Source organism: Martes martes (assembly GCF_963455335.1).
Source record: "Martes martes genome assembly, chromosome: 5".
Taxonomy (NCBI): Eukaryota; Metazoa; Chordata; class Mammalia; order Carnivora; family Mustelidae; genus Martes; species Martes martes.
In genome coordinates, this window is record NC_137892.1 from 124,909,248 (window position 1) to 124,928,207 (window position 18,960).

Here is an 18,960-nt window from a genome sequence, read left to right on the forward strand (position 1 = left end):
CTGCTTGACCCTCCCCCTGCTTGTGCACATTCTCTCTCTCTCTCTTTCTCAAATAAATAAATACAATCTTTTAAAAAATTATTCATTGTTTATCTGAAGTTTAAATTTAATTGGGACCTGTATTTTATCTGGCAGCTCTACCAGGAAGGCAGGGAGCAGAGTGATCACCAGGTGTGCTTGGAAAACAAAGTGACATCCTGACTCTTCGCTGCAGGTCAACCAGGAAGGCAGAGACTGGCAAGCAAGGCCCCTCGCACAAGGAACCACATCAAACCTCAAACCACAGCAACAGGAGAACCTGATTCTGAGTCCCTGGACTCTAGCGTGTCCTCAGCCTGAGGTTATACTGATTCCCACTCAAATAAATGGTAATTTGTAATAGAAATAAGGATAAAATGGTAAATGTTGAGAATATCTACCCAGCTACTTAAAAAAAATCTTGTTCTTTCATTTTGTGTTCATCTGTCTTTTATAGGAAATGGTAACTCATTCGCATTGCTGTTTCAATAAGGAACTCTATTCTCAAGGGAATAATAAACACATTCACAGGCTTTGCTACCATTCTCTACTACATGGAAGCTGCTCAGTGCCACAGTTAAGAGAGCACTGGCTCCGGAGACCAACTACCGAGTTCAAATCCTGGCTCTGCCACTAGCTGCGTGACCTCAACGGTTACTTCCCCAGTCTGTGCCTCCGTGTCCTCAACTGTAAAATGAGGTAGCAGCGTCTACCTTTCCAGGTTGTTGTGAGGATGAAATGAGTTAATACATGACTCCGGAACAGTGCTAAGCACTCAGAAAATGGGCTTTCTAAAAAATGTGTGTACTTGTTATTTTTAATCTCCATTGTCATTCATGTCTCAGAAAGGGTAGATTGGTGATGTAAAGGCCAGGGAACTTGGGTGGGCCCTGTGCTGGGTGCCCTCCCTGCCCCCCTTCTCTACTTGGTACCCTTTCACCTTCCCCGCCTGACTCCACTCAAAACCCCTGACCTTGGGGTTCTGTGGTGTGAGCTCGGGCAACAGATGAGAAGAGAATGTGGGACACAGGTGTGAGGTTTATCCCCACTCATCCCACCTCCTTTACGCTCCAAAGGGTCCTCCTGACCATTGCAGAGTGAGGACACTCCCACCATCTCTCACCTGGGTGACAGTGAGGCCCCCACTGGTCTCATGCTTCCATACTTGCCACTCCCTCACACCCACTGTCCGCAACAGCCAAAGAGGTCATCAAAAAGATAAATAGGACCATATCGCTTTCCTGCTCAAAACCGTCTAATAGTTTCTCATCACATTCAGAATAAAATCCAAACTCCTTACTATGGCCTAGAAGGCCCTATATGATTCAGTCCTTCTCCACCTCTTCTATCTCATCTCCAAACATACTCCCCTCATAAAATTCCCTGGAGTAATACTAGGCTTCTTTCTCTCTGTCCTTCAAACATTCTAGGCTTATCCCTGCCTCAGGGCCTTTGCACAGCCATTCTTTCTGCTCTCCCTCCAGATCCCATAGCCATCTCCTTCCTAATATTCAGATCTCAGTTCAAATACCCCCTTCCTAAGAGGACTACTATTGTGTCCAAGGGTTATTGCATTTGTTTCTTTTCTTCAAATTCTAAATTATTTTCTAAAATTCTCTTGTTTGTCTGTTTATCTGCTGCCTCTCTAACTTGTCAAGCCTTAAGAATGGGAACTTGGACTCACTTGTTGATGCTGTGACCCCAGCACACAGCATAGTAACTGGCAAGTACTCAGTATATAACTAAGCTTAGTAAATAACTAATGGCTCAGCCAGGTCACTGACCAAATTAGTTCCTCCTTGTCTCTGGGCCCCAGTCTCGCCTTCTGTAAAGTGATGGGATTGGGCTGGATATTATTTGAGGGTCCTACCAGCTCTGTCATGCTGTATTTCAGAGATGCCCAAAAGAAACTCCCATTGAGCTGCATTTCCCTGGAACTGGAGACAGTTCAGGAATACCCACATGCTGAGGACAATTCCATGGGAATCTAGGGCTAACAACTGCCTTGTCTTTTGCTTACCAATTAAGTACACTTGTTCCTCTTCCCTGGATGTTGTCTCTTGCAGATCATGAAGAAATCTGCTGTTCACCTCAATGACATCATCGATATTTGAGAACAGGACATCCAGATCTCCCGGGGGCAGCTAGAAGGAACAAAAAGCCATAGGAGTCTCTGGGAGTTGAGCAGAGGGACTGTTTGCAGACTTTGGACATCAGTTCAGAACATTCACACCTTCAGGGTCCTATTACTCTTAGGAATATTGTCACAGTGGAATGTTTGCAAGGTTTTGAAAAACCTTATCAATTAGGTGTTTCATTACTCTACAGGAAGTGGGGAAGAGATGGAGGGCTCGGCATGGAATGAAAGCTGAACTGGGGTTTTCTCCTAGATCTGCTGGCAGCCATCATGTTTCTTCCCTCAGTTTCCCTATCTGTCAGATTAGGGTGGAAAGCTGGATGTCCTTCCAGCTCTGACATACTTGGCACCCACCACCATAACCTTGACATTTATTCTGAACTCCAGCTACTATGAACTGGCAATTCTACTGCAGGACATCTATATATGTGCATGGGTGTATACAGGAGATTGTGTGTGTGTGTGTGTGTGTGTGTGTGTGTGTGTGTGTGTCTCCTGGATGCACAATCAAGTACGAAGAGCTAACTGCAGAAAGATTTCTAGAGTATGCTCTTATTTTTGTTGGAGTAAGTAACAATCTGTAATTGTTTACTTAATGCATAGAGAGAAAGATCCTAATTTCTGGAAAGTAAAATATGAGAAAACTTTCACTTCCCACATTTCCCACTTGAGTATTTCATTCATTCAAGAAACACTAATTGGAAGTCTCTGATTTATGAGTCCAGAACTGGGGGTACATTGCCCTAATGATGCTTACATGCTAAGGGATACTTTATATTTTATAAAGAGAGCCTGTATTATTTCTGAAATCAAGAGGAAAAAAAAGATGTAAAACCCACCATCGTGATAACTTCTTCCTGTTGCCATCTCCTAAATGAGATGACTGGAATATAGGTCAGTTTAAGCAATCTGTTCTAAATTTGATAAAGGGTTATTTTATGCATTAGCTCACTTAATTCTCTGGGGTGACTACTCCTCTCTCCATTTAGCAGATGCATACACTGAGGCTCTGATGTGTGAAAGGCCTGGCTGAAGGCTGCATGCCCAGTAAATGGAAGCACCCCACCTTCTATCCAGATGACTTCCCGGCCACGACACCTTCCCCTCCATCAGGCCTGCCCCTGGAAGAGCTGTGGGGTCTCAGAAGCCAGGACCCAGGTCTGCCCCTGTTAAGGGAGGCTGTGTGCAGCCCCCGTACCTGCTGTAGGCGGCTCCTGATGTCAGAGGCACAGAGCCGGAGGAGGTGCAGGTAGGAGAGCTCAGTGTCAATGAGCTCCCTGACAGCCAGCCTCTGATGCAGCGACAGTCTGTCCCCAGAGGCCCGGCCTTCTCTGTCGGGACTCCCTGTCCTGGAGGACGGCTCATCAGTCCCATGTTCAGCCATGTCGGCAGGTTCTAGGAAAGGCAAACACATCCCAACTTACTTCTGGGAGCTCTACTGGAACATACTGTGTCTCATCCAAAGACAACTATTCATCAAGTGGCCTAAAAACATCTCTAGCTTGCACACCAAAAGATGAACTGTGTATTAGCATTTGTGGGCAGTATCTGAGCAATCTGAACAAGGCTCGTAATTGCTGACATTTTCCAGGATTCAGATAATGTGTTTGCCTAGCTTTTCTTCTATTTTTCCCCTAGCTCTTGACCCACATTTCTTTATTTGGTTCAGCCCAGTCTCTCCCACCCTCTGTCTCAGGGGTTCCCTCCTCTCTACCCCCACTACCCCCCTCGGGCCCCACAGTCCATCCCATGGGCTCTTCCATAGCCTCCAGGAGCACTGTTCCAAGTCTAAAGCCCTCTTCCTCTGGCTGCCGCCCACACCCACGCATCCTGGAGGTGCTTCCAGCTTACACTTCCTGAAACAAAGCTGTGATCATGGCATTCTGCACTGTGGGGTTTGAACAGCTCCCTGCTGCTCTGTGGTCCGGCTCCAAGCTCATTTTCCCCTTCACAGACCATCCTCCAGCCAAAGAGAGCTACGTGCTTTCCTCCGGGCCTGCACAGTCATTTCCTGCCTCTGTGCTTTTGCACCTGCTGGGCCCCCTCCCATGTCTCTACCCTTGGACATTCATCTTCCCTTCCCTCTCCTGAACCTCCCAGCCAGATGGACCTTCCCTCCCTGACACTCCCACAACCCCTTTATCTCTAGGCTTAAAGGTACAAATGGCAATACTGTGAACAACATGGCCTGAAACCCCTCCCTGCTACAAAACATCCTAGACAGGCTGGATCGGCATAAAACTCCCTCCTCACAGCCCGGCAGGGCTTGTAAGAGAGGAAAGGAAATAGCAGGACCCCCAAACAGAGAGAACTGGAAAGCAGAGCAGGAGCAGCTGATTGGACATGGCTGGGGCCCCAAGTAGAAGAACGGGCAGGGAAAAGGGCATGGCCAAGTTCAGGCAACCAGGGACTTGGGCACAGGTGTTCAGGCAGGAACAGGAGACAAGCTTCTTCTCAGAACTGGGACACCCAAAGACTCCAGTGAAATGGTGGATCGAAAAAAAAAATGTCCCTCACTCACATAGAAGATAAAGTCCTCTTGGCTTGGGTCCTACACGAAGACAAAAAGTCCCCTCTGAAAATTCATAAAAACAGGCCTGCCCTCACTGGGCTTTAGGTTCAAATTGATACTACACATGTGGCCCAAGTAACCCAAAGCTGAGAAACTGACAAAAACAGTTCTGGACGAATACTCTGAGTGCTCATAGAAATAAAATGTCTCCACCTGTGAACCCTGTCCTGAAGATGAGTTTGCAATCCAAAATTACAAGATCTCCACAGTAATGAGCAGGAGTAGACCCCAAGAACACCAGAGGGTCAAAGTATCAGGTAAAAACTGTAAAATAAGCAAGGGGGGGGGAACCCCATAATATAAAAAAATAAAGACCTGGGCAATTTTGATTTTTTAAAGCACCAAACAGAACTTACAGAAATTAAACATTAAGCCTTCAAAATTAAACACTGAATAGGCAGATTAAATAGACATCTAGAAAAGAGAAATACCAAAAGGGCACAGAGATCTGAAGAAATCATCCAGACTGCTAAAGAGAGAGAAAAGCATGGAAAACATGAAAGAGAGCTTAAGGAATCTGGATATTGAAATAAGAAGGTTCATGTATCAATCTGAATTCTAGAAGGCAAGAATAAAGAGAGTAAGGAGAGGCAATATTCAAAGAGATAAGAGTAAGAATTTTCCAGAATTTATTAAAAAAATATATAAATTCTTAGATCCAGGAAGTACAAGTCTCTAACAGGATAAGTATTTTAAAAATCCATATCTAGATCCAATGAGGAGAAACTGCAGAACCTTGCAAGCCTAGAGAATTTATCCTTGTATGTTCCTCTTCTCAGAAAACTATGGGAGAATAAATATCCTCCACCAAAATAAAGAAACAGGAAAGAGGAAGACATAGGTACTGTGAGAAGGGCCAAGGAAATCCCCAGATGGGGAAGGAAAATCCTAGGACTGACCCCTGGCTACAGGCAGATGGCAAACAGTCTATGGTATTTCAGAAGGTGCTAGAACGTCCTGAGAATAGATTCACTGAATCGATAAAGAATACAGTACATCTTTAGGGATAATCACACAGATCATACATACAAAACTAAGAGATAAACCATCGAACAAACAAAACAATTGTTAAAAAAAGTTGTGCCGGAGTAGTTACCCTTGTGGAAGGGGTAAGAAGACTGATAATAGGAGAAGACATGAGGGGGCTTCCAGGGTGGTGGTCGTTATTTGACCCGGGTGGTGGTTATATGGGGGTTTGTTTTGTGAAAATTCACTCAGCTTCACTTTTCTGTTTGTCATATTTTACAATAAAAAATTAAAAGCAAAAAAAAAAAAAGTTGTGCTGGGGCACCTGGGTGGCTCAGTCGGTTAAGAGACTGCCTTCAGCTCAAGTCATGATCCTGGAGTCCTGGGATCGAGTCCCGCATCGGGCTCCCAGCTCCGCAGGGAGTCTTCTTCTCCCTCTGACCTTCTACTCTCCTACGCTCTCTCTCACTTACTCACTCTCTCTCTCAAATAAATAAAATCTTTAAAAATAAGTAAATAAAATGAAAAAAATTTAAAAAGTTGTGCAGGAAAAATAAAAGTAATTGTACATTACTGCCTGGTTCAGTTATAAATGCAATTTATACACACTATAATGCAAGTGACCTAAACAATATGATGTATAACTCTACTGGGAGTATGTGGTCGTGGGAGGAGTGTGTATGTGTGGTGGAGAGGGAGTAAAAAAACAACTAAATCTTCCATGGTAGAAAGTCAAAGAACAATACATAAACCAAAAGCTCAATCGACAGTACCTGCTATGCTATTTAGAGACATGGAGGGACACCTGCATGGTGCAGTTAGCTGAGGCTCCAACTCGAGTTAAAACAGAATGACCTGTGTTCTCGCCAACTAAACTCTGACTGTTACAGGTATGAACAGGTAACTGACAAAGGAAGAAGTTTAAATGGCTAATACACAAATTAAAAGATGCTTGGTTCACTAATAACTAGGCAAATGTGATTAAGTAAAACCACAATAGGGGCACCTCAGTGGTTCAGTGGGGTAAGGGTGGACTCTTGGTTTTGGCTCCGGTCATGACCTTAGGATCGTAGGATCAAGCCCTGCGTCAGGCTCCAAGCTCAGTGTGAGGACTATTGAGACTCCCCCTCTCTCTGCCCCTGTGCTCATGCACTCTCTCTCTCCCTCAAATAAATATATCTTTAAAAATAAAAATAAGGGGCGCCTGGGTGGCTCAGTGGGTTAAGCCTCTGCCTTCGGCTCAGGTCATGATCTCAGGGTCCTGGGATAGAGCCCTGCATCAGGCTCTCTGCTCAGCAGGGAGCCTGCTTCCCGCTCTCTCTCTCTGCCTGCCTCTCTGCCTACTTGTGATCTCTCTCTCTTTCTCTATCTCTATCAAATAGATAAATAAAATCTTAAAAAAAAAATCACAGTGAGATAACATTTCATTCCCATCAGACTAGAAAAATATAAAAATGTTGGTGAGACTGTAGATGACCGGGAAGTCTCATGTACCGGTATGGTAATGTAAATTGTTGCAACCACTCCAAAGAGCAATGTGGCTATAACTAGAAAAGTTAAAAATGCTTGCACCATCAGGCCAGTTCTACTCTTGGAGATAACCTGTCTTTAAGAAACTTGTCCACTTGGGGGCGCCTGGGTGGCTCAGTCTGTTAAGCGGAAGGCTCCGCTCAGGTCATGATTCCAGCGTCCGGGGATAAAGCCCCCACATCTGGCTCCTTGCTCAGCAGTGAGCCTGCTTCTCTTTCTTCCCTGCCTGCCACTCTGCTTGTGCTCTCTTTCGATCTCTCTGTCAAATTAAATAAATAAACTCATTTAAAAAAAAAGGAAAAAAAGAAACTTCTCCTCCTATACACAAGGAATGGAGACAAGAATGTTCACTGCAGCACTGCTGATAATGATAGGAAATTAGAAACAACCTAGATGTCCATCAACAGGAGAATGGGTTAATAACTTGCAATATATCCATACCATGGAATTCTCAACAACAGTGAAAATGAACAAACTACAAATTCATATATCCTAATGGGTAGCCTCACCAACACTGTAAATAAAAATATGTATTATAATATATAATATAATATATATCATACATATGTATTAAAAATTTTGTGAATATGATCAACAGAAAATTCAGATTTTATTTATTTATTTGACAGACAGAGATCACAAGTAGGCAGAGAGGCAGGCAGAGAGAGAGAGGAGGAAGCAGGCTTCCCGTGGAGCAGAGAGCCTGATGCAGGCTCGATCCCAGGACTCTAGGATCATGACCTGAGCCGAAGGCAGAGGCTTTAACCCACTGAGCCACCCAGGCGCCCCTCAACAGTAAATCCAGGATGGTAGCAACCTCTGGAAAGGGAAGCAGAGAAATGGAATTGAGGGCATATCAAAAGAGACTTAATGGGATCTGAAACTATCTTGTTTTGAGCTACACTTCTAATTTTGAGATAGAGATTCATATGCAGTTATAATAAATAATAAACTGGTTCCATGTACCCTTTACCCAATTTCCTCAATGATAACATTTTGCAAAACTCTTAACACAATCTCACAGCCAGGATACTGGCACTGATACAAGCAAGATGCAGCTCATTTCTATCACAAGGATCCCTCATGTTCCCTTTTCACTCACTTCCCTCCAGCTCCATACCATCCTTAACCCCTGGCCATCAGGAATCTGTTCTTCACCTCTATCATCTGGTCATTTCAAGAATGTATGTGAGCGGAATCATTACAGTGTGTCACCTCTGGGGACTGACTTTATTCAATCAGCATAATGTCCTGGAGATTCCTATAAATTGTTGCATGTATCAGTAGTTCCTTCCTTTTTATTGCTGAAGTAGGAGAAGTTCTATTTGCTTAAAAATAATGAAGCACAGAGGGAAAAAATGTTAAAATTAAATAAAGTGAGGTGCTAAGAACATGGTATTTGTTTCACTGTTCTTTGTTCTTTTCTGGATGGGTAAAATATTTCCTAATATTTAAAGTGGCACACAGCCCGTTCAAACTTGTACTTGGCTATTTAGGGTTATTCAGAACCAGGCCTCAGCCTCCTGCCCAGACCCTACACACTCAGAGACAGGGGAGCACCCATTCTTCTGGTGTCCTTCCCTATTCCTCACAATACTGATGATACTTGCATATGTAAATATCCTTTGGGAGGGACTAGTAGCAGCAGAAGTTTCTGTCCTGGGCCATAAGCGCTGACCTGTGGATCAGATGATCTGTAAACTGAATGGGGAGAGCAAAGGGCCTAGAAAGATCCCGGAATCCATCTGTCTGATGCACAGCTCTGTTCCAGCTCTTGAACACTGCCCGTGGCCTGCTGACCTGTCCCTGGCCTGAGTCGCTGACACTCACCCCCCCTGTGCATAGGTTCTCTAGATAGAACCCAACAGGCTTTCAGGAGAGCTACTCAGGTTCCACTACTCAGAACAGTTGCTAAATAAACAAAAAGCACATTCTACAGAGAACTGCTAAATATTTAAAATAGCATTAATTTGCACTTAGGTTAACTGCAAGCTGGACCTCCAAGCTGGCCTGGCAAAACCTCCCTGTAACAGCATTTTGCCATCTCTTAGTTTATGGTCTGTATAATGGAAAGAAACATACTTTTACTTCTTTAAAAATATTATACATTATTTGGTAATGAAAAGGAATGAAGTCCTATGGATATGTGCTCTAACACTGATGAATCTTGAAAACATTATGCTAGGTCAAAGCAGTCAGTCACAAAGGACCACATATCTTATGATTTGACTTATATGAAATATCCAGAACAGGAAAATCTATAGAAAAGTAGATCATCGGTTTCCCAGGCTAACGGGATAGGGTATGGCGTGTGGTGGCTACTGGGCATAGGGTTTCTCTTGGGGGTGACGAAAATGTTCTAAATTTATTGTAGTGATGCTTGCACAACTCAGTGAATATACTAAAAACCACTGATTTGTACACTTTCAGTGGGTGAAGTATATGAGATGAATTATAGCTCGATAAAGCCATTAATCAGAAAAATATTACATAGTATTAACTGCTGGCAAGGGTGCGGGAGAAAATGGATCGCCCAGACATCACTGGTGGGAATGCAAAGTGGTACAGCCATTGCAGGAAACAGCTTGCCAGTTTCTTTAAAAAAGAAACCTACACTTAGTAGCAATCACAGCTTGGGGCATCTATTCCAGAGAAAGAAAACTTACGTCCACACAAAAACATGTTCACAAATGCTTGCAGAAGTTTTATTTGTAACTGCCAAACTGGAAACAATCAAAGTGTTGTTTTAATAGGTGAGTTTAACAGGTGAACGCTTTAGGGACACTCGGCTGGTTTAGTCGGTAGAGCATGTTACTCTTAATCTCAGGGTCATGTGTTCGAGCCCCATGTTAGGTGTGGAGCCTACTTAAAAAATAATTAAGAAGAGGTGAATGCTTTAAAAGAAAGAAAAAGTAGATCCATTACAACTGAATACCCAGAAACTATGAATAAATTGTAATAGCCTGAATGGCGTTTGAGAGTATTACACGGCCTGAAAAAAAAACCTAATCTTAAAAGGTCATGTGTGATTCCATTTATGTCACGTACAAAATTATAGAGACAGGGAACAGATTAGTGGTCACCTGGCTAGGGATGAGGGTGAAGGGCAGGTGGGTGTGACCATAAAGAAAGAACACCAGGGAGAGCTTTGTGGTCATGGAATAATTCTGTGTCTTTTTTTTTTTTTTAAGATATTTATTTATTTATTTGAGAGAGAGAGCAGAGGGCTAAACTGATTTTAGTTCTAAATTGCCTATCATGGGGACTTCTGGGTGGCTCAGTTGGTTAGGTGTCTGCCTTCGGCTCAGTTCATGACCCCAGCGTCTTGGGATCAAGCCCTGCATTGAGCTCCCTGCTCAGCGGGGAGCCTACTTCTGCCTCTGCCTGCTGCTCCCCCTGCTTGTGCTCACTCTCTGACAAATAAATAAATAAAATCTTTTTTTAAAAATTGCCTATCATGGGACATGAAAGAGATCCCAGGACTGAGCATGACTGGACTACGAGGAAAGCCATGTTTCCCAAGCTTATTCTCTGAGATAAGCCTCCTTATAGACCCAGACCAGGAAATGGAACAGGGACACCCAGTCTGCTCTCCCAGGCTTTTGGGCGGTGCTTGTCCATACACAGCTGCAAAGATAGTGGATAAGTTAAGCTATGTAATTTTTTCTTTTTAACTTTTTATTTTGAAATACTTACAGACAGGTATAAGACTTACAGACTCATTCAACAGGAAGTAGCAAGGATAGTACCAGATTTTCTGTGCACCTTTCACTAGGGTCCTCTGATGGTTACCTATTATTTAAATATAGCACAATATCAAAACCAGGAAATTGGCATCAGTCTACTATTCGTGAATGATTGTTTTTATGCCATTTTATCACATGTTAGATTTGTGTAACCACCACCTCAGTTAAGACTACGGGTCTTAACTACGGGTACTGGATGGCACAGTCCATTAAGTGTCTGGCCCTTGATTTTGGCTCAGATCATGATCTCAGGGCCGTGGGATCAAGCCCCTTGTCAGGCTCCGTGCTCAGCAGGTAGTCTGCTTGGGGTTCTCTTCCTTCCCTCTCCCTCTGCCCCCCACCTCATATAAAAGTAAACAAATCTTTAAAAAAAGAGAGAGAGAAAGAAAAGAAAAACAAAGGGAGGAAATGCTTATAGAAAGAAGAGTGGCCACACTGGGGTCCCGCCCGACATTCCTGGTTTATATAGACATACTGAATTGTCAAGGAGAGAGGTCCTGTACGAAGAGCTCCCAAAACTCTAACAACCCATAAGGATCAGAGATTGACAAAATTATGAGAATAACTTCCAAAGTTCTGCCCCTACTACGATTGCCGTGTATATTTTAAGATTGATGTTCAGAAAAAGTAAGATACAGGCACACTATTTGATGGCTTTGCTCTCCTCTTCTTAGTTCTTAAGAGGGACTTCAAGAGGCACTGTAAAGGCTTGGAGTCCACACTCTAGAGCCAGAAAACCCAATTTCAAATTCTGATTCAGCAATCAGTCAGCTGGCTTTCCTGGGATAATTATTAACCTCCTTTACAGGGTGATTATAAAATTTCATAAGATAATCTATGTAGGGGCGCCTGGGTGGCTCAGTGGGTTAAAGCCTCTGCCTTTGACTCAGGTCATGATCCCAGAGTCCTGGGATCGAGGCCCGCATCGGGCTCTCCTCTCAGCAGGGAGCCTGCTTCCTCCTCTCTCTCTGCCTGCTTCTCTGCCTACTTGTGATCTTTGTCTGTCAAATAAATAAATAAATACTTAAAAAAAAAGATAATCCATGTAAAGTGTCTAACAGAGTACGTGGTACAAGGTAAGCTCACAAAAATTTTAACAGTTGCTTCGTTACTATTGTTGTTTCACTGTAAAGGATAGCACTACCATGGATCCAATGGGTCAAGACATTATCTAAGGACACTTGGCTGATCATATTCAAGCCGAAGGTGAGAACAGCTGATCATGATGATAATAATAAGTAATAGGAATGACACACCAGAGCCTGACTCAGAATGCAGCAAACACCAAGAAATGGAGCTAAGGATTGAGGGACCATGAAACTGAGCCCTGATGCCATGACTCAGTCTAGCCATGATGGAGACTGACTGCCTTTAGGTGTTTTGTTTGTTTGTTTGTTTTAATTAGATTTGGGGGAGAGGGAGAGAGAGACTCTTGAGCTAATTCTAACACGGGGCTCAATCTCACCACCCTGAGACCATGACTTGAGCCAAAATCAAGAGTCAGATGCTTAACCGACTGAGCCACCCAGGCATCCCTGCCTTTGGATTTTCTTAGGAGCTAATATATTTTCTTTCCCCACCCTCTTTAGCCTTAGCCATTCGGGGATCTGCCACTTGAGTAAAAGAGATGGTCCCGCAGCCTTTATAAAGGGAAACAGAGAACACTGGGAGCCAGGATAGATTAAAAAAAAACAAAACAAAACAAAACAGAAAAACAGGTAATTGCAGACTATCCTCATTCTCTTACTGAAAGGCAACTAGGCCAGTGGATCAAAGGAATGCTATATGCTAGTGTAACCAGCCCGGCAAGGTGCTGATGTCTTTCTAAGCAGTCTCTCTAAGGAGCAAGACATGGGTGATGGAGGCTGAGAGCTGGGGGGATGGGGGTGGAGGGGACCATAGTAGAGTAATATGAACTAAAAACTGATAAAACTAGGGACGCCTGGGTGGCTCCATCAGTTAAGAGTCTGCCTTTGGATTGGGTCATGAACCCAGTGTCCTGGGATGGAGCCCTGCATTGGGCTCCCTGCTTGGCTGGGAGTCTGCTTCTCCCTCCTCCTGCTCTTGAAACCCCCCCCTTTAAAAAAAAAAAAAAACAAAAAAACTACATAATTCAAAGAACATTGATCAATTTCAACCTCTGTGATCTGTCCAGTTTAAGGATATCCATCAGTTCCTTTAATGCTTTCCATCTCTAAGACCACCTGAGTCTAAACCTCTACCACCTTTCTCCTGGACAAGTATAATGGCATCCTGATTAGATTCACAGTACCAGAGGGGAGTGAGGCACAGGTCATTGTCCCAGCATCCTGGGATCAAGCCATACCTCGGGCTCCCTGCTCAGCGAAGCCTGCTTCTCCCTCTCCTACTCCCCCTGCTTGCGTTCCCTCTCTCGCTGTGTCTCTCCCTGTCAAATAAATAAAAATCTTAAAAAAAAAAAAAAAGAAAGAAAGAAAGAAAGAAACTGACTGCTTTACTTCGTGCTTGAAACCCAAAGAAGTTTTCTCTGATTCCCATCCCCCTTCCAAAGAAGCACTCCTTTCCCCCAATAACTATTTTTCTTATCCTATTTGTTTTACTGGTTCATTCAATAAAGGGTAAACTCCACAAGGAAAGGGATCATGTCTATTTTTTTTTTTTTAAGATTTTACTTATTTGTCAGAGAGAGAGCATGAGCACAAGCAGGGGGAGCAGCAGGCAGAGGCAGAGGCAGAAGCAGGCTCCCCACTGAGCAGGGAGCCCAATGCGGGTCTCAATCCCAGGATCCTAGGATCACAACCTGAGCCAATGGCAGATGCTTAACCCACTGAGCCACCAGACGTCCCTATGGATCATGTCTATTTTATTCACCAACACATTACCCAGTGTCTACTCTAGATCAGGCACATGGTAGGTACTCGATTAACTGAATGGATGAATGAAATGGAGAAACACTGGCAGATCAAATTGCCAATGACACTGTAACAAGTGGAGGTTGACTAATATAATCATATACAATTCTTGAGAGCCACCAAAATGTTTAAGATCGGGGGGAGAGAGCAACTCCCCTTGGATTTTATATAAGTAGAATTGTAGCATCTGTACCCTTTTTGGTCTGGCTTCTTTTTCTTTTCAGCAAGATTATTTTGAGATCTATCTGTGTGTCAGCAGTTCATTACTTTTTTTTTTTTTAAAGATTTTATTTATTCATTTGACGGACAGAGATCACAAGTAGGCAGAGAAGCAGGCAGAGAGAGAGGAGGAAGCAGGCTCCCTGCTGAGCAGAGAGCCCGATGCAGGGCTCGATCCCAGGACCCCGGGATCATGACCTGAGCCGAAGGCAGAGGCTTTAACCCACTGAGCCACCCAGGAGCCCCAGTTCATTACTTTTTAATGCTGAGCATATTTAACTGTAGGGACATAGCACGGTTTGTTTACCCATGCACTGGACAAACAATTGGCTGTTCTCTGTTTCTCTCATTCAATAACGCCAGACCTAGGGATGTGTCTGGATCACATGATAGGTGTCTGGATCACAAGATAGATGTCAAACTTTAAAAGAGTGGTTGTACCATTTTACATTCGCACCAATAGTGCATACAAGTTCTAGTTCCTCCACATCCTTATCAAGCTTGCTACAGTCAGTCTTTTTAATTTTAGCCACCTTCATAGGTAGGAAGTGACATCTCAATGTGGTTTTGATGTGCATTTCCCTAATGATGAATTATCTTGAGCATTTTCTCAAGCGCTTACTTGCTACTCACGTTTTCCCTGGACATCATGGTTTTCTTCAATTTACAAAAGAGGCTCTCACTCATTACATAATTTAGACAAATACAGAATTTATAAGGAGTAAATAATCCCCCACTACCAATCCACACCCCCAACACCCAAACAGATAACCAAAGGTGCATAAGAATCACCAGGAGCCCTTGTCAGATGTGTAAATTCTTGTCCGCACGCTTGAAGATTCTGATTCAGGTGGTCAGGGATGGGGCATTTCCACAAGCCCCTAGGTGATTTCTTTTTAAGATTTTATTTATTTATTTATTTGAGAGAGAGAGAGAGAGCGCACACACACACAAGCAGGGGGATCAGCAGAGGCAAAGGGAGAAGCAGACTCCTCACTGAGCAGGGAGCCTGATTCGGAATTTGATCCCAGGACCTTGGGATCATGACCTGAGCCGAAGGCAGAGGCTTAATCGACAGAGCCGCCCAGGCGCCCTAGCCCCTAGGTGACTCTGATGCAAGTAGTCTGTAGATCACTTCTTAGGAAAATTCTGCTTTTAATCTCAACCTACTACAGAAATGTTGAAAGAATGAAGGCAGTGAGTCTGGAGGTAGAAACATGAAAGAGATCCACAGGCCACGTTCAAATAAGGAAGAGCCTTGGCCTAAGAGAGTATGTTTGCTCTATGCCATCCTATGAGCACCAAATGTTTAGAATCTAAAGGCCAAATTAGGGAAAACTTTCTAGGAGTATCTGGCTGGCTCAGTTGGTAGAGCATGCAACTCTTAATCTTGGGGTCCTGAGTTCAAGCCCCACGATGTAGAGCTTACTTTAAAAAAACAAAACAGGGACACCCGGGTGGCTCAGTCCGTTAAGTGACTGACTCTTGATCTTAGCTCAGATCTGATCTCAGGGTCGTGAGTTCAAGCCCGTCCTGGGCTCCCCATTGGTGTGGAGCCTACTTTAAAAAAACAAACAAAAAACCCCACAACTTTCTAACAGAGCTACTGTGAAACAAAATCAGGCCACAGAGCCAGGAAGGGAAGGAACTTGCCAAAGTCATTGAACTTGCAGAAAAAGGACTTCTCTGGGTTGAGAAATGACTGGCTCGAGGGGAGGCAGACAGGGGGCAAGAGACATCACACACATTCTCTGTTTCTGAGGAAGAACTCTCCTTTATAAACACCTGGAGAGGCATGTAACCCACCAGACAGGTAATTTGTGTCTCAACCCAAATTAAATAGCAGCTATTTGCCCTAAGCCATATTTCCCTGACTCTATTTGCGAGGCCTAAAATGGCACAGAAGGGAAACAACACAGTATTTTTTTTTTGTAAGAGCAGTTCTTTTTATAGGCAAGTAGGCCTGCCCAGGCCCTGTCCTCACAATTTTGGATCTGCAGATTTTAAAACTCTTAAGCCTGGGGCGCCTGGATGGCTCAATCAATTAAGCATCTGCCTTGGGTTTGGGTGGTGGTCCCGGGTTCCTGCTATCCAGCTCAGTGGGGGATCTGCTTCTCCTTCTCCCTCTGCCCCTCTCCCCTTGTGTGTGCATGCATGCTCTCTCTCTCCATAAATCAAATAAATCAATAATAATAAAAAAAACTCCTTAGCCTGCCAGTAAACAAGCTATAGGCTTTTGGACAATCGAGCTCAACAAACACTATTTTGCTTCAGTTGGAGCACTCAAACACACACCCCCATCGGTTAAATAAAAAGCCATTTATTTGATCTAGAACACAGTCAACCAAGGCTCTGTTTACCACAACAAGCTGCTGATCCAAGAGGGATGAGAGCCAACTGCCAGCAACTCCTGTACCCCGGCCAGAACTCAGCCGAGCCCACATTACCTGGCAAGACTGGGTGTTGCCCAGGTCCCCACATCACCCTCCTCTTTCCTCTCATTTAGAAACAAGCTATGCAGGTGCTGGTTCCACTCAAAAGAGGCAAACAAGGCCCAGTAAACAGTCCTTGTTAGAAAGTCTGGTGGCTTCTCCTCTCAGTCTCTCACCTTAGGCCAAATATTGACGTGGTGCATTGCTGTACTTTTGTTTAGATGATCGCCAAGATCTGTGCTGTCGCTTTGAGTCATTATAGGGTTCTCTTTATAGTTTCAGGTTTACAATGTTTTTAATTTTGTATTTTATTTCAGAGACAGCCCAATGTCTTCCATGTCATCATCTTTCCTAACTGGCACAGCTGCGAGCCACTGGGCTCTGTGCACCTGCTCGCTCACTGAGCACACCCTACGTGCCAGACACTGGGATCAGCATTCATTCTTAAGTCGGACAATAACTTGAAGGAGGAGGCAGACAATCTCATCTCTATTTTACGGATAAAACTGGGCTTGGGACTGAAACTAATACTGCACTAGAGAAGTGAACTAACTTGAATTTAAAAATCTGTAAAGAAAAAAATGAAGAGAGCAAAACACTGGGCCTTGGAGAGGTTAAACGATGTGTCCAAGATCACCCAGCTAGCGGGGTCAGAACACTGGATTGACAGCCGGTACTCACTTTTCCCCTGGCTGCCTCCCTTTAAAAAGAGCAAAAAATTGCTCTTGATAGCACAGCCTGAGTGCCAGCCTTCCAGTCATTTCTTACAGCAGAATGCTTCGTGTCAAATCTGAAACGGTGTGCAAGGTCATGTGTGAACCCCTCTGTAGGAAGGGATGCAGGTGTCTAAGGGGTCCAGAATCCCAAGAAGGTGAAGCCCGCGGGCAGGCTGCTGTTTCTCTATTCCCCTGAAAGTTCTGGTCGCTCACTGGGCCCAGAGCACTGTAGCCCCGGGGGAGCCTGACACTCAGGCTTCTGGTCTCAGCTCTGGCACTTTTCGGCGTGTCCTTGGCCAAGAAAGCGCAACACAGCGACTTCGAATTTCCTTTCTCTTCCCCCCACACCCGCCTGTAGTCATAATTATATTTTCCTTGGCAAGGATCCTTTAACATTGTTTGTATTTTTCTGTTGTTTTCAACCTATCGATTCTTATTAAAAAAGTCACCCCAAATCCTACACTGAAGTGGGCAGGGATAAATAAACCGACGCAAGAAATAATATTTTTTTCCAGACCACCTTACCTCTCTAGGCCTTATCTGCCCACCTGTAAAAGGTCACGTGGATCAGGTTGCTTGCATTTCCATGCGGCCCCAGGACACAAAGCTCCACCGCGCCACCTGGACCGGGGCGTCGCGGCTCCCGGCGCCCCACACCTTCCCGCTCGGCTGGCAGCGGCGGCGGCTTTCCCGCGCCCCTCGGCGCCGGGCCCGTCCACCCCGACCCTCTCGCGGGGCGCACTCCCCGCGCGGAGCTCGGGCGCATCCCAGCCGCCAACGAGGCGGGAGGACGCCCGGCTCCCCGACACGCGCCGCACCTGGGCCTGGGCGCCGCGGGTCCCACGGAGGGCGCGGCTCTACCCACGCTGCGTGCGTGCGTGCGCGGCGGAGGGCCGGCCCGCTCGCGCGCCTTTGTCAATTGTTTGCGGCCAGGTTGTTTTCCACTTGCCGCGCCCGGGACCCGGCCCGGCCCGGGGTGGCCCTGGCCCGCCGCCAGCGCCGAGCGCTGCCGCGGCTCTGAGCGCCGCGCCTCCGGGGAGGGCGGGAGCACCCACCCGTGCCTTCCCGCTCAGCCGCCTGCTCGCCCGGCCTCGGCGCCCCCAAAACACGGGCCAGTGCTTAGGCCATCCGGTGGGAATGTTGACCCCTGGATCACTGACAATCTGTGTATCCGTGGCTCTGCCCAAAACACCAGATGTTAGGGCTGGACCTCGATTTCATTCCCAGGGTCCGCTGCCCAGGACCTCTGAGTTCTTACCCAGCTCTCCCACGAGCTCAATCTCAGACAAATCTGCCAGTCTCCCTGCACCCCAGTCTACTCTCCTGTGATAGAAAGCTGTACGTCCACTCTCTCCCTACTGTGAAATGGGACACTGTTCTAGGCCCTAAGTAGGTCCCCGCCCCCTTGGGGGGCGGGGCGGTGGTGTGTGAGGTTGGTCAGACACTTAAAACATTGACATTGAAGAGTGAAAATTGCTATGAAAAAGTGTCGTTATCAGGGAAGGCAAACCTTGTTTGCGGGATCGGCAATCGACTAGATTAACTTTCCCATATCTTCTCGGTTCTAATTCTTATTCTCATTATTAGGGCTTCTTGTTTATTATTATTAGTGATAGCAATAGTAATTTGGCTTCCTAAATGCCAGGCACTATTCTAAACATTTTACTTGTGTTTCCTCATACATCATTCACAACTTCTCTATAAAACAGGCATGCTTCTTAGCATTACTGTTA

The 18,960-nt window shown here is 45.1% G+C and overlaps 1 protein-coding gene across 1 annotated transcript in view; it reads right to left on the reverse strand.

Annotated features, from left to right (window-relative positions):
* ARHGEF37 (Rho guanine nucleotide exchange factor 37) overlaps window positions 1–18,551 on the reverse strand; it is a gene marked incomplete at its 3' end in the record, with an annotated part of 47,569 nt that extends 29,018 nt beyond the window's left edge. Inside the window, exons 1-3 of the mRNA XM_080804809.1 lie at window positions 18,486–18,551; window positions 3,354–3,550; window positions 2,039–2,162 (exon numbers count right to left, since the gene is read on the reverse strand). Coding sequence (XP_080660935.1) covers window positions 2,039–2,162; window positions 3,354–3,539 — 310 coding nt within the window. The 5' untranslated portion in view covers window positions 3,540–3,550; window positions 18,486–18,551. The remainder of the gene's footprint in view (window positions 1–2,038; window positions 2,163–3,353; window positions 3,551–18,485) is intronic.
* Between the last annotated feature and the right edge of the window lie 409 nt (window positions 18,552–18,960).